Genomic DNA, 17,043 nt, shown 5'->3' with positions numbered 1-17,043 from the left:
TAATTTTTTTGTATTTTGAATATATTTGATTCTTCATGATTAGCTAATAACTAATTAGAAATGTTAAATAGTAATTGAATATATTTGATTCTTCACCGTAAGGGGCTAATATTTATTTATTATTTTAACAAATTTGTAATATTTTTATTAAATAAAAAAAATTAATAATATAAAATTAATGTATACATATATTATTTTACTTCTAAAATATATTGTTATAAATTTTGTTGCTATCTTCATAGATTATTAAAGTAGCCGGGGCAGTAGGCAAAGTAGATAATATTTGTGAAAAGTAGAGAGAGAGAGGGGCGGTGTGCAGCTTACCATCAATACGCTATTTGTGGCTCCCGCATCAGATTATCTATTGCCTTCTCTGCAAATAGAGTATCGTTTGGAGTACCGCCATTTATTTTTTGGCTTTCTTTATTCACTTGTTTTGTGTTGAATTGTACAACTCCGGAAACGGTAATAAAACGGCTATTCTTAAACAGTAATAAACGGCTATATTATTTAGCGTATAAATACTTATTCTCATATTCAAAAAAATTTATCTTCAATAATTCTCTCTCTTAATATTTTTTTTTTTAACATTCATCTCTATGGATCCTCAACCTCTATTTTATCGCCCCCCATCTCAACCAATCTTATAACTCCGAATTATCACCGCAATCCAATTATAACTTGGAAGAAGACAAAAAATTATTAAATTCAAATTCAAATTTTTTATTTAATTTTTAAATTAAATTAATAAAATAATAAATAGAGAATGAGATAATTGGGTTACACACCATGAAACATATGGATTTAAAAAAATAAAGCATCACATCATCGCTTTTTAGCTTATGTGGCACTCTACTTATAAAAAAGTAAGAGCAAGTGGTGTGGACAACACAAGTTATCTATCTATTTTTTAAAAAGTAGAGTGCCATGTAAGCTAAAAAGTGATGATGTAGTACTCTACTTTTTTTTATGCATGTGTTCCACGGTGTGGAACCCAATTATCTCATTCTCTATTTATTATTTTATTATTATTAAATTAATAAAATAATAAATTTGAATTTGAATTTGATAATTTTTTGTTTTCTTCTTAATGGCTATATTCCCAACGGCTATATTTCAATTTCTATATAAACCACTCATTCTATCTTTTTTCAATTATGAAATCCACTTCTTTGCATTCTCAAGTCCATTATTTGTTCTTTCAATTTCTATATAAACCACTTATTCTATCTTTTTTCAATTATATCTTCTTTCAATTATCAAGTCCACTTCTTTGCATTCTCAAGCTCATTCTCTATTCTTTGAGTCTTCATATTTCTTATACAAAAAAACAATGGCTTCATCGTCACGAGATATACCCGTCTCTGAGTCTATTTTTCCATTGAATTCGTCAGATTTAGATGGGGAAGATATTTTTGAAGTCCATCGAAAAAGGATAAGCGATGTAAGCAGATTATTATCGCCCGATAGGGTGCGGACATTCTTTCAACCTCGTAAGAGAAAGTATATAAAATGTGATCGAGAGGAGGCAGCACAACGGCTATTCTGAGATTACTTTGCTGAAAATCCGATTTATCCACCAAACATATTTCGTAGAAGGTTTTGGATGCGACGAGAGTTGTTTCTTCGCATTTTGAACGGTGTTACAACATATGACGAATGGTTCATCCAGAAACCCGATGCCCTCGGTCATATGGGGTTCACTCCTATACAGAAGATGACTGCTGTAATCCGTATACTTGCATATGAAATTTCAGCTGATATTTGTGACGAGTATATAAAGATTTATGAGCGCATTGCGATCGAAAGCTTGAAGAGGCTTTTTGATGCTATAATTGCTATGTATGCGAAACAGTACCAACGCTCACCAAATGCAGATGACATTGCACGTCTGTTTCGAGAAGAGGAAGTTAGAGGTTTTCCAGGTATGCTTGGCTCTATAGATTGCATGCATTGGGAATGAAAGAACCGCTCCACAGCATGGCATGGCACGCACACAGGAAGAAGCCATAAAACTACCCTCATATTGGAGGTCGTTTGTAATACCCCTAATTTAAAAAGGATAGTCTTGGTATTATTTTAATAGTTTTAATTGCATCTAATTATTTAGTTGTTTTCTTGGCTAATTGTTTACTTGTTTAATTGATTTAATTATTTGTTTAAATTGAATTGAATGTGATGATGTGTATTTATTTAGGAATTTAATTGTTTTATTTTTATTTTTATTTTATTTATTTTATTTTTATATTTTTAAGGAATTGGATATGGATAGTAGTAATTGACCAATCAATTGGGCTACATGGACTACTTGGATAAGGGGTTTAATGGGTACGGATGATTACCCATGTATATGTATATTTAATAAATAAATATATATATATATATATGTAAGGAAAGTCCCTTTAATAATAATCTGATATATATTTATATATTATATATAAAAAGGGGTACACATAGATTATACGTAACATATATTTAGTTACCTTTTTAGTATTTAAATTTTATTTTATTTTATTTTTATTTCATTTTAGTTTGTCTTGGAATGGGAAAAGGATTAGGGTTATTTTAGTTATCTATAAATATATAACTATAGAGTTGTGAAATAGGTTAGAAAATATATCACGTACTATATTTTAGAGAGAGAAAGAAAGAAGAGGAAGGAAGAGAAAAAGGGAACGAGGCAAGCTAAAAAGTGGCATGAAATTGGGTTTGTAGCAATTCGTAAACTGGAATTTGTTATTTCATGAATTAGGCACGCCGATCGAGAAAGTCTTGACAATTCCTTTAAAAAAAAAAAAAAAAACAGATTGTTATATAATGCCATGATATAATGATTGGTACTATTATGGATATAATGATTAGTATAATGATTGGTATTATGATTAATTTATTTTGTTTTGATTAAATAGTTTTTGCATTAAATATTTTTAATAGTAATCTATTTAATGTTAGAATATTAAATTAATATTTGTTAGTTTTGATTAATGGATTTGAATTAAATATTTATTTAATTTAAATTGATATAAGTTTACATGCTAAGGATGGAATTTAATTAATTTTGAAAGAATAAATTAATTAGATATTGCTGGATTAAATTATTTTAATCTATTGCTTAGATTTAAATTAATTTAATCAAAATATGGAGATGTACAATTTAGTTGAGATGCATTTTAATTTCGTGTAATGAAAAATTAAATGCATGATACTTAGAATTGATATTTTTGCTCGAGTAAATGCAAAGAATGTATATATGATTAACATAATGTTTATATGTAAATATTATTTACATTATCTTTGGATTGGAAACTTCTCTTTGGTTATGATGTGAATTAATGCACCATTATGGGATGGGGGCATATTAGGGACGGATTAACTTAAAAGTTAAGTCCTACCTATTTTTAATAAGGGAACGGATTAACCATAGTGTTAAGTCATACTTATTCGTGTCAGGTCAACGGAATAGTTGGATGACATATTATTAAAATAATAATTGGATAGTTTATTTTTGATGGTTGGATATGACGGATTTTAAATATATAATTATACACCATGATATGAGCTTGAGTCTCAGGTCAGTGGTTAGGGTGCGTATATTGCCAGGGATGTGTAGCTAGATATAGCGTAGTTGTGTACCCTGGTAGGTTTAGGTACTCATGCCCACTATATGTGCGTTTTGCATGTTGCTTACTATTCAGGTCGAGACAACTCTATAGTCTAGTGAGGTTCATTTAGTGTGTATATATCTACATATGGACTATTTAGTTATTGTTGAATTAATTAGGATGTGTACGTGTATCGGGTCTCTGTTTGAGATGTAGTAGATTAGAACTTGTTTGTGAGCCTGACCCACCATTATTTTTCAGGTGTTCGTCAGTTCCAGTCTTAGAGATCGCCCGTGCCGAGCAGAGATAGTCATTCACTCTTCCGACTCTACGTAGGACTCGTCTTCATTAGTTACTTATTATTTTTATTTCGGTTCAGTTATTTCAGTTAGGATATTATTAGGGGTTCATAGGATGGATTCCCGAGTTGTAGTTTAATTAATTACTAGTATCCGAAGATTGGAGGATTTTATTATTGGATTTTTAATTATTATTTATTTGAGGATTTTAAAATAGGGATTTATTATTTAGTTTCCTTCAGCTTGTTATTTATTTATTCTTTATTATTATTTTTGTATTCAAATGCTTGTTTAAATATTAATTGTTTGATATCCCTTATATTTTGTGCTCGGACTTGATCACCCGTGGCTCTAGAATTGAGGGGTATCACATCGTTGCATCGAAAAATCTGTAGATCTGGCATGCTTTCTTTGGTATGGCTGATTCACACAATGACTTTAATGTTCTCGATCATTCCCCAGTATTCAAAAGCATGATTAATGGTTCAATGCCTCCAGTTAATTATGTGGTAAATGGGCATCGGCGTACAATGGGGTATTACCTATCTGATGGTATATATCTTAAGTGGGCAACTTTGATGCAGACCATCCCGCACCCAACAACAGTCAAGAGGAAATTATTTGCTAACAAACAAGAAGCTGTTAGGAATGATGTAGAACGGGCGTTCGGTGTGTTGCAGATGAGGTGGGTTATAACGCATCAACCGGTACTTTATTGGAATACAGAAGATTTAAACAAGATAATGAGAACGTGTATCATATTACACAATATGATCATTGAAGACGAAGGCGAACACATTTTGCAATGGACACCTCCGACAGATGACCCAATCTCCCTTCCACATTATGTTCGAAACCCATCAATGTTGGCAGCACATATTTCCTCTCGCCTAAGTAGGATTCGCAGTAGATCAGACAATGCTGATCTTAAGAGAGATCTCATGGAACATTTGTGGAATCAATTTGGTAATGAAGATGTTTAAATTTGTTGTAATCGAATAAAATGTAATTTTCATATTGCTGAAGAATAAAAAATATTTTTAAAAATATTTGTTTCAATTATATTTGTTAAGAAATTTAAATAAACTATTATTTAAAGAAATATCCATTACATATATAAATAAAAATTACATTACACAGAGATAGAAAAAGAAAATTACATTACATTAACTTCCCAGAGATAGAAAAAGAAAATTACATTGCATTAGCTTCCCATAGGTAGAAAAAGGAAATTACATTACATAGCTTCACAAACTACCCCTTTTAGTGAAACGTGCATAAATTTCATTTTGTTGATCAATGATCCATGCTTTGTTGCTGCTGTTGGAGCATCATTTGTTTTTAAGCATCATTTCTCTTTCGAAATTAAGTTGCTTTTGCTCAAATTCCAATTTTTTCATTTCTTTTCGCACCTCAAATTTCAACCTTTTCAATTCTTTTTGCACCTCAATGTCCATTCTTTTGTACGTTCTTGCTCTAAGCCTAAATCGAATGTAGCTTTCAATTTCATTTTTTAAGATTCAACTGTCAAGGCATTCATCAACTCACTTTGATAGGTAAAATTTTTAAATTGTTATAGAAATAAGTTATGTTGTACCTCTTCTTTACTTTTTTTGCGACCTTTCTTAAATGCTTTTCGTCCAGGGGGTCGTACAATGCCATGCGAACTTTCAACACTAATTGCAGGTGAATCGTCGTCGCCAAGGTTTACTGAACCTGGTGTTGATACTCCAGGTGTTGACGGAGTAGATGGATTGGTTTGGGCTGTTGACGAAGTAGGTTGAACAGTTTCTGGCCAATTCCCAGGCTCATTCATATCGATCTCCACTGCTCTTTTGTTCCCTTTATCATTGCTGTTGGAGCTTGAATTCCATTTTGACGAATTCTTTAAAATACACCAACAGTGATCCAACTTAAATGGCTCATTTTCTGACGTATTAAATACATTTCTTGCTTCATTGAGCTATAAAAAAGTAAAAAATAAATGAAATTAGTTAGATTGCCAATTAAAATAAATAAAAATTTAAAAAAATTATAAAGAAAAAAACTTACTGCATCTTCAACGTTGAAGCCACTAGGAATATGATGTTGGATCTGTTTGTAATATCTAGAAATTTTGTTAACAACTTTTTTAATGTGTGAGAAACGATTTTGCAAACCTGGTACATTTCGGGACGTCGTGCCCCCTGGTTGTTGAATAAAATTTTCACAAACTCGTTCTTAATACATGATTTGCTTCTAATCCGAACCCGTTATTGGATCTTCCCCAATGTCAACCCATGCTTTGCATAATGCTTCATCTTCTTCAATGGACCAATTTGTTTTCGAAAGCCTAGATTTACGTTGGGTTTTAGATGGTTGGGATTGAGAAGGATGAAATTGAGAAGGTTGTGATTGAGATGGTTGGAACCGAGATGATTGGGATTGAGATGGTTGGAACTGAGATGGTTGGTATTGAGAAGGTTGGAATTGGGGATGCGGTATGGGTTGGTATTGAGAAGGTTGGAATGAGTATTGGGGTTGAGATGGATTTTCGGATTGAAAAAAAAATTGAAGAATCCAAATTATAATTGGATTGCGGTGGTAATTCAGAGTTATGAGATTGGTTGAGATGGGGGCGATAGAATGGAGGTTGAGGATCCATAGAGATGAATGTTAAAAAAAATATTGAGAAAGAGAATTATTGAAGATGAAATTGGTTTTTATAGGCTAATAATATAGCCGTTTTATTACCGTTTGAAAGTAATTTACCGTTTGAAATGTTATTGACCGTTGGAGCATTTTTTTGTTTTATTTCCGTTGAAGCTGCCTTTTGCTTTAAACAAAGAAAAAAAAATTGTAGAGTATTGTCTAAATGGTTCTCCGTCTGTGGAGCATGATGTAGAGTGTGGTTGTAGTGCCCACAATAAAGTTGGTCAAATTCTTTCAGCATATCGTTCCATTCTCTCTCTATACTGACACCTCTCTCTATTTTGATAGCGCCTCAGATATTCTAAATAATAAAGAAGCATGTTTGCCCACACCACTTGCTCTTACTAGTAGTTAACATTAAAAATGAATTCTTAAGTTGATTGGACTACCTGAACTCAATTTTTAAGACTGTGATAGAAAATGTATTTTATTTATTATTTTGGTTTATTTATTTTTATCATATTGTCAAAACGTTTAGTCCACTGAAAGAAATTTCTGACTTCCAACTTTAAGCTAGCTGTCACGTGATTTCATGAGTTGGGCCTAGTTGGGAAACTCAGGCTCAGTGAGCTTGTGGGCTTAGTGGGGTTTGTTCTCCACGTCAGTATAGAAAATACATGCCGTATCAGTTCCAAGTCATCTACCGACGACCACCAACACATCCTCCTCCCTCCGCCACCGTCAACTTCTCCATAATCGGGTCTATTTCTCTGTCGAATATGTTGTTGAAATTGAAATAATCTTTATATCCCTCTCTCTCGATCTCACACACACACAGAAAGGTATGGCTTTGGAATCTTCGGGGTCTGCTCGTAAAGGTCAGTCGGTGTTTTACCATGATAAGCTATTGTAATTATTTCTTAATTAAGTTTCTTTTTAATTGATCAAGCTGTCAAATTAGGTTTCTGAGATACTCCAATGCTTAATTTTTTGATGCAGTTGTTGTACATCTGAGAGCAACTGGTGATGCACCAATTCTCAAGCAAGCAAAGTTCAAGGCATGTCTTTTGATTACTTGATTAGGGTTTATATTTTATACTGGTTACTTATTTTTTACCACTATTTCGATTTAAATTCGTATGCTACCTTTTGGAATTGCTGGTTGTAAGAATCATATTTGAAATCCTAGTTGTTCACGTATTGATTCATCCATTTACGCATATTTACCTATATTTGTGTATATACAGTTAGGTTAGATTTTGAAATATATGTATACATACACATAGGTATATGTATTTTTGTGTGTATGACCTTGGATTAGTATTTAGTGATATTGCCAATTTATCGTTTGAGTACACTTCTGTTGTATTGAGTTTGAATTTTGATCAGTGATTGAATATTAAGATTGCCAATTTATAGTTCAGATACCCTTGCCAATTTATGGTTGGGGTACACTTGCTTTATGGGTTTGCTTTAAACACGGTCCTGGGTTAAAATATATGTTTTCAAATGCACACAATGTGAATTGCATACTACTAAGTGTTTTTATCCATATTTTTCCCCCTAAATGTGATTGTCTTAAAGCCAAAAAACAGAACCATGCAAGAACACAAGAGGGCATACCCTCCGATTACATTATCTATTGAATAGACCCATTTCCAAAAACCAGAAATAATGAAAAATAAGTTGACAAAGAATTTCACCCAATTATCCAAGCCAGTCACCATATTACTCCCCCAACCAGTACACTCACAATTACTCACCCAAGCTAAAATATTTCTCCTCCCTTAAAGCACATCAAGGGCATTGCAAGGCCACAATACATCAATAAAATTAAAGTTACTCATTCAATCATCCTTTAATATCATTGACATGCATACCCCTATATCAATTACCTCCCAGATTACCATTCTGGCTACCTGAGTGGCTGGAGGAGCTTCACCTTGGTGTAGGTTCAGTTCCTACTTCTCCAAATGCCCCATATAGCTGCTGTAAAAATCATTCTACAGAGTTTATTCTTTATATCTTGATTAAATTTGGATTTGAACCAATCTATCAGTATATTCCATGTAGAAATTTGAGACCAGTTCCAATGGAGAGTATTGAACATCCATTCCCTAGTAGAAATTTGAGACCAGTTCCAATGGAGAGTATCGAACGTCCATTCCCTAATCAAAAGAGCACAAGAGCATCCAAAAAATAAATGCTCCACAGTATCCCCATCCTTGAAGCAATTGGAGTTAAACAGATTCCTCTTAGCTGCAGGTTTGTCAATGAAGGAATTTTATTCTGGAGGACAAGACAAGTATTTAGACAGGCTGCAGGTCTTCCTTGATTCCAGCAGAGTTTATGCCATTCCTTTTTATTGTGCATACCCCTCATTTTCTTCCAGGCCTCTTTGAACAAGAATTCACCATGCTTCCAAACAATTTTGTCTGACCCTTGAGGTAATCTACAAGCTGAAATCTTATTCCACATGCCTTCTGCCTCGAATGTTAAATATCTTGGTTTACTCCATCTACCTTCCTGAATTACTTCACTCAAATTTGCTGCTTTTGATAGATCAAGATGCCTTACCTTTCTGTGACCAAAAACTTGGATCAGAGTCTGACCATGCCACCAAGGATCCATAAACATTTTGGTGCCCTGACCATCCCCAATTCTGAATTGGATATTAGGAATGAAAATTTCCCTTACATCCAACAAAATTTTCCAAAACTGTGAGAATTTATTTTTATAGAGACAGCACCATATTGATGGCTTGTTAGCCCCGAAAGCTTTAAACCCTGCTATCCAAAGTCTATCTTTCTCTTGTATAAAGTCCCAAAATAGAACAACTTTTGCAGCTCTTATCAATCTCCTTTATTTTTCTAATTCCCAAACCTCCTCCTGATTTAGGTTTTGTCACTTGGCTTCACTACGTAAAGTGAATTTTTATAGAATTCTCCTTGCTACCCAATATGAATGCTTTCTGCATTTTCTCTGCTTTTATAATTAATTGAGTAGGGAGAGTAAAAGCAAAGCACCAGTGGTAAAAAAATGAGGAAATTACAGTACTCACTAACTCCAATCTACCAGCCAGGGATAAACTAGCAGAATTTTTGTTGTTAATCTTACATGAAAATTTATCCATGAGATCAGTGCAGCCAGCATCTCTCAGCTTCTTTTCCACCATACATAGTCCCAGATATATCATAGGTAGCTTGCCAATTTTCATATTCAGTAATGCTTCCAGTGAGAGTTAGAATTCTTTTCAAATTGATCAAGTCATTATCATCTTAGGAACCAAAACCAGGTTGGTATAGTTCAAGCTCCATGGTAAATTTGCATTCCGCACGAAGTCGCTGCAACCAAATCACCTTTTACTAGATCCCAATTAACTTGAGAAAAGGCCAGGAGTAATACCATCTAGGCCAGCAGCATTCATAGTCATAGGTCCCATTTTTGTCACCGCTGGCTTCAATGCTGATATTGATAGAATCGGATATACTTTGTTGCCACAAATCTCAAAAACCTTCATCTTCAATAACACCTGTGAACTATATGGCCTTGTTTGGTAACACTTTCATTTTTGGTTGCCATTTTCAAAATTTGAGAAACCACCACAAAAAAGTGTTTGGTAAACTTAGTTTTGTTTTCTCACAACTAAAAAAAACCCAACAATTTTCAAAACTGGTTGCGAATTTGTTAAGGAATTTGGCAACTCCAAAAGGATGGTGTGGACCACTCAAACAATATGGTAATAATGTCTTAAACGACTGGAGGAGGGCAGAAGAGGGTCTTTGCTGGAGTACCGTCTGCACCGTCATCGTGGGAATTTCTCACATCTCGCCATCGAATGTCCCCTCCACCACGCGGGAAAGGTACTTCTCTCAGCAATTACAGGAATCTTCTCTTTCTAATGTTTGTAGTATCTGAAGAACAAGAACCCAGAAGCCCCTACTCTCTCTCTCGCGGAGCACCAATAGGTCACCCTGACACCGCTAGAAGCGGAGAGGCTGTATCGTCGGCGGAGGGTTTGGCGGTGGTTTATGGCGGAGATAAGTCTGAATTTGGTGGAGGGGCTGTGATCACCATCGTCGAAGGAGGATTTGCTGGTGGTTTGTGGTGGAGATGAGTCTGATTGTGGTTGTCTTTTCCTCCTGTGGCTTATGTATACACTTATCATACATACATACATATATATATATATATATATATTTATATATAATATGTTTATTTTTTATCTATATATTTATATATATATATATATATTTTTTTTTGGTTACCAAACATGTTTCTTTTTTTTGTTTTAAAAAATTTCACAGTAGATGGAAGTTACCAAACTGTTTTGCTTTTAATAAAAATGACTGCACAACTTTTCAAAACTTTTCATTTTCACAAAAATGAAAGCACGACCAAAAATAAAAATCACAGCTTTACCAAACAGGGCCTATACATCTGAAAAATAGGACTCTACCATACCTCTGATCACCTCTGACCCTGTAATTTCATTTCGTCTCCTCCGTCTCATGGCAGAAGCATGGAAGAAATTGCCAATTTATGGTGCAAGTGTATGACACTAGATTAGTATTTAGTGATATTGCCAATTTACAGTTTGGGTACACTTGGGTTGTATTGAGTTTTGATCAGTGATTGAATATTAAAATTGCCAATTTATAGTTTGGTACGCTTGCCAATTTATGGTTGGGTACACTTGGATTGCCAAATTTTTCACCTCTCGTTTTATGGGTTTGCTTAAAATATATGTTTTCGAATGCTCAAAATGTGAATTGCATACTACTTAGTGATTTTATCTATATTTGTACTATATATTTAAATCCAGAATGGAGCAAAGTTGACTCTAAGTTATCTTTTGCTCCCTTTTAACAATAATCCTTTTCCAGATAAGTTTTTAGTAACCAATGGGTATTTCATTATATTCATTTAAGTAAAATATCAGTCAATCATGCTAGCATGATATAAGATTTACGCTCCAATGCACAGTAACTTTCTGTAGATCAAATTTTGCAAAGTTCCATTGCTTGTGAAGGGAGAGGAGGCAGGGAATGGGGTTGGGTTGTGCCTCAAGTGCTGAGAACTGTAAGTTGTTGAGCAGTTACTGTGTTCACGGGAGATGTTTTGGCAGGTTGTGGCTTAGTAGAGGTATAGGTTGAGTTTGGTGTTTGGTAGTAGAGGTCAGGTTATAGTTGTTCATCCCAGTTTTATTTTATAGGAAGAGATCTTCTCTTTTCTCTTTTCTCTTTTTTAGTAGTTGTAGGTTTTTGTTATTGGGGTTTTGTTGTTGTAGTTTATCTTGTATTTTTGTTTGCATTACCCCTGAAACTTTTAGCTGATTTCTTTATAAAAGAAAGTTTAATACATATGATAACAAATTGCCTAGGAAATATCTATGACCTTTATCACGTGAGTTTTAATGTCTGTGTCTCAATCTCACGTTCATATATAAGGTAATTTTAACTACAAATTCATGTAAGAGTGTGTATATATATAAATAGTGAGATAAATTATATATAAGATAGTTGTTATCTACGAATTCATGTAAGAGTGTGTGTGTGTGTGTGTGTGTGTGTGTGAATACATGTACAAATCTTTCAGAGAAATTAAGTCTGTGTGGTAGGAGCGAGAGAAGAGAGGAGGGATGTAACATACTTCCATTTTTGGTAGGAGGGAGAGGAATAATCGGAGGACAGGCCTACCATTTTGCTCATTCAAAAGTAGGAGTAATATTTGTTAAGTAAAAGTGAAATGACATTATTTTTATTATTTTGATAAGAAAACGGAAAGCATTTTATTTAACAAACTGGCAAAAGCCCATTACAAAGGTCATGGAAACCCGAAGTCCACCAAATCAGCAAAGGCCACAAGAGACACCAAAAACTCATTCACAGAGACCAATCTAAATTGATATACATCAAAACAATAAGATAAACCATGATTAATGGTGTGAGACCCATACTTGAGGGTCAGATATAGCAGATGTCAAAATTCAGCATGATTAATGGGAATTTCAAAAATATCTATCCTTTATACAATTTGGCTGCATAACGAATTAGTTGCAAGTTTGCAACTTAAATGCAGTGATTAATGGGAGTGCAATGTTGTTCATGGTTTACAAGTTCTCAAAAAATTTACTTAGAAATAAATTATAAAGTGGCAGATGACTTTAAAGTTTCGTGGTGTTAGCCAATGTTATCATAGCTATTTTTACTTAAATCTCCTTTTCTGGTTTAGTTATATCTTGTGTGGCATCACATGTTACTTTATGTTTTTGTGCTTGACACTCTTAAACTTGCAGATTGCAGGAAATGATAAATTTGCTAAAGTGATTGACTTTCTCCGTCGCCAACTTCACAGGGAGACATTGGTAAATAATTTTTTTAATGGTTTATTTGTGAGTTTTCTAGATCAGTGAGGGTTGCTAACTAATCTCTCTCTCTCTCTCTCTCTCTATTGTTTTGTAGTTTGTTTATGTCAACAGTGCCTTCTCACCAAACCCAGATGAATTGGTGATTGATCTGTATAATGTAAGGAGTTATATCTGTTTGACATTGCATTATTCATTTAAAAAAAAATTCAAAATTAGTTAAACATTCCAATGAGTATCTAAATTGAACTTTTCTTTTATATGTTTCTGAATATGATGATAAGGAGAAAAAACATAATGAACATCAATTATGCCGATCTAAGAAGCATGGACATGGATATGGGATGCCGACACGATATGACACGGATATGCCGATGTGCTAAATTCTAAAAAAGTAGGACGCATAACGACATGGACACGACTAATAAAAATATAAATTTTTATTGATATCTTCTTTGTATCGTTCCAGTTATATCGGATATCCCTAAAGGGACATAAATTTTCTCTTATATATATATATTTTTGATAACATAAATTTTCTCTTATTTATCTATTGAATAATACAATTATAGAACTTTAATTAATTTATAATTTTCATACTGAAGTTACATAAGTTAGAAGATGAAGCTATTCGAATAAAAAATATATATATTATATTATATATGATATGACTCTCCTATCTTGCTATTATAGATATGCTTTTGTTCTTTATGTACTGTGACGTTCTTAATGTCAATTTTTTTTTATTATTATTATTTTTTTATTATTTTTTTAAAAATAGCTTGGAGACTTTGATGTATGTTCATAATATTGTTTAAATGACTGTCATTGTTTGTTTTAAACTTTTGTATAAGATGGAGAGTGTGGAATGTGTTGGTCGAGTGTTTGGAATGTGTCAACCAAGTGTCTTAAATAATAAAAACTATTGTAAATTTTGAACACGGCCATGAAGTGTGGGACACGTGTCTAGGAGTATTCACTAAGTGTCGGTGTCTGACAAGGACATGGCATCTTCGTAGAAGTGTCCGTCTTCTTAGATGCCAGTAAACCAGGAAAATGGTATTGATTTAAACATGACAGGATCTACTGCTGTCAATCTGTTTGTTGTCTTTAGAATCTTTAGATATGACCAAGATTGAGATTACAAGATACCGGACACCCTCAAACATGTTGCATTTTGTTACCTTTTAGTTGATTTACAGGAATAGAGCACCACATTTAATATTGACATTATAAACTGCAAAGTAGTTGTTATACTGAGAATACTGTTCTTGATCCAAAGACTGAAAGGGAAATGGAAATGGGAAGACAAGTAAATGCAAATGGGGATGGATGATAAATGCTTCATTGAACAAAATTACCAACTCCCAAGGAAAAGGAAAACCGAAATCCCATACAAACCCAGACAAAACCCAATTCCCTCTCACAGGGGTTAAAAGCGTCCTTTGAAAGGAACTATTGTAATAACTCACAGTTTAAACAAAAAGCTCTTTCATCACTTAGTCCAGGAACCCACTTGATCTCTGCCTCCAACAAGGTTATCTAACCAATGATCTCCAAGATCAAAAAATTCAGGCTTTCACTCAATCTACGACAACTTTGGAATCTCCTTGAATCATCAAGTTGTGCATGCCCTTGAAAAAGACATCGTGAAGGCCTTTAAGGAGTGATAGGGCTTCTGCATTAATGGCAACTCTTCCCTCAAGTTTTGAAAAGGAGAAGATATTGTTATATAGGGATCTCCACTAATACCTCCAATCCCAATCTGACCTGGCCGGGCTACCAAGAGCAGATCCATCAAAGTTAAATTTGATTCCACACTATTGGGTCTTCAAGCGGGTTAAGGTTGTGTATCTGACCCTCCTAGACCCCGCAATGTTGAGAACCTCGTGCACTAGGCTAGCCCTTTGGCCCTTTTTATGGATCTTCAAGCCCCAACACATGTTAAGCAGCCGAAACCCAGTCTCTCATGATCAAACTCAAAGGTAGCCCTGCAAATTCCTAGATGACCAATGCCCAAAAGGGGTTGGCCTAGAAAAGCTCTGATCTTCAAAGTTTGATGTTATATATTTATCAGTCATTATTTTTACTCTTTCAAATATATCCTTTGTGTTTGGGAAGGTGATATTGGGAATTTTAGGAGTTCTACTGGGGTGGAGAAAACAATTGTAATTATTACTTTCTACGTAATACACATTAAGAATTGTATGTTAAAACTATTTGGTCATCTTTAAAGTGATTGGCGATAAAAAAGAATCAAGGAAACAGTTTGGAGTTTGGGAATATAGACTTCCTGAGATCTTTGGGTGATTTCCTCTTTTTGCCAGATAAGCTGTTAAATGTAAATATTACTACCTTGAGATAGTATTTTAGTGACTAAGTTGCTGTTCCTCGAACTTTTGAGTAAGATTCCATAACTTCTTAAACCCTTGGATCCCTTAAATCTGCATTATAATTGTCCATTGTAGTTGGCTTTGTTTACATTTCTTCATCATTAACTATAAGGCTTTGGTATTGCAGAATTTTGGTTTTGATGGTAAACTGGTGGTTAACTATGCTTGTTCCATGGCATGGGGATGACTGTAGATGATGGATCTGAGGTATATATACTGTGATACTGTTCATATGGTGAGTGCAAATTGTTAAATTTACGTATTTATTTTTTTCAAATTGTCTGACGAGTGATTTAACTTTTAAATGTATCACGCAGATTCGTTTTACTCCTGCAACTATAAGTAGCTTTAACCGAACAAGCTCTGACCTATTCTGCATTCCTACTACTGCTTGGCAAATATACTCATCATCCTAGAAGACCTCAAATTGAATGGATGGAAATGTTGACGACTGTTATTCAAGTATCCCTTGTATTGAATGGTTTGGAATATTATTTGTTACTAATCCAAGAAGTATATACTTAAAATGATTGGGTTTTCTTATCGGATTTGATAGAGCAACGGAGTTTAGCTGTGTGTGTGAAGTCATGGAGCCACACTGAACTTTGAATATCAATTGGTTCAAAATTTGCGGTATCAGGTTTTGGTTTCGTGTGTCTTCATAAATTTTACTTTTGCAATCGTTCATAATTGGTAACTCCATGCCACCTTATGCTTGATATTATGAACACAATACATGTTTCACTTAGAAAGTTGAATAGCGAGATGGTGTGTGCTTGTATTATGTGATCAACATGTTGTATGTAAGGGGCCGTATACCCCTATGGGGCTGAGTTCATTTCTTCTGATTTTGTTGTCCAAGCATTTATCATATGGTGTAGTGTTGTTTAAGTGCTAGGAACAACAAATTTATCAATGCACAGTTGATTTAGAGTGCACCAAAACTGAGAGGAATTCATGCACCATTTAGTACCAGTAGGAAGAATCAAAATCCTCTTGACAACACTATTTTCAAGGACGCTCATGCAGTCTCAACCACATTTACTTTAAAATTTCACTATTTTAAACAGTAATTGTTTTGTGTTTTTACTTTGATTCGAAACAGAAGTAATGTTTCTATTTTGGAGTGTGTTCAATACTATTTGGAAGCATGTTTAGTAATTTGTTGCAAAATTTTTTGAAGCAAAAGCATAAAAATTTTGTTAAAAAAGTGTTAAAAGTTTGAAAAATTAAATTATTAGTTAAAATTGTCATTTTAGAGTTTTTTTTTTTTTTTTTTTTTAACAGAAGTCCAGCAAACTTTACTAAATACGATTCAACTAACTAAGATTCATGCTTTTGCTTTGTTACAATACATTATTTGAAATAAAAATCATAAAAGAGAAGCGATTGTCAAACAGACCGTTGATAAATATTTATCTTTATACATACATAATTACATAGTATAATGAGCATTTTGAAATATTCTTTCAGTATGATTTACAACTTTATCATTTACTAATTTCGTTGTAACAAAATATTTAATATACAATTTTAACAAAGATGATACATGACTGAATCGAATGGCACAATTAAGAACTACAAAGTTCAGGTGAAAGAGCAATTCTTTTAGTCCAAATGTAGATATGTACTGTATTTGTCATCTCGTATGGACTTCTTTGCTATAATGAAAATTTGTATGGTGAAAATCAAGAACACTATTGTAGTATATCAAAGGAATTCTAAAGATTTGATAATTTCATAATATTTTT

At 33.5% G+C, this 17,043-nt stretch overlaps 1 protein-coding gene across 4 annotated transcripts; it reads left to right on the top strand.

Moving 5' to 3' along the window:
- The first annotated feature begins 7,135 nt into the window (after positions 1-7,135).
- LOC132304511 (ubiquitin-like protein ATG12) lies at positions 7,136-15,942 on the top strand. Of its 4 annotated transcripts, none has more exons than XM_059802233.1 (6): positions 7,146-7,410; positions 7,532-7,590; positions 12,831-12,899; positions 12,997-13,059; positions 15,420-15,499; positions 15,610-15,942. In XM_059802233.1, the coding sequence occupies exons 1-5, from the start codon at positions 7,377-7,379 to the stop codon at positions 15,477-15,479; spliced, it is 285 nt and encodes a 94-aa protein (XP_059658216.1). In that variant the 5' UTR covers positions 7,146-7,376; the 3' UTR covers positions 15,480-15,499; positions 15,610-15,942. The 4 variants fall into 4 exon arrangements, with proteins under 4 accessions (XP_059658219.1, XP_059658217.1, XP_059658216.1 ...); XM_059802232.1 differs by having other exon boundaries at positions 7,148-7,410; positions 15,420-15,527; XM_059802236.1 differs by lacking the exon at positions 12,997-13,059 and having other exon boundaries at positions 7,136-7,410.
- Positions 15,943-17,043: the final 1,101 nt, after the last annotated feature.

Source organism: Cornus florida, unplaced genomic scaffold, assembly GCF_030987335.1.
Source record: "Cornus florida cultivar Cherokee Brave unplaced genomic scaffold, ASM3098733v1 CherokeeBrave_3.0.0_Hap2_Chr04, whole genome shotgun sequence".
Lineage (NCBI taxonomy): Eukaryota > Viridiplantae > Streptophyta > Magnoliopsida > Cornales > Cornaceae > Cornus > Cornus florida.
Note: the sequence above shows the minus strand (reverse complement) of the source record. Positions and strands in the feature narration are given on the sequence as shown.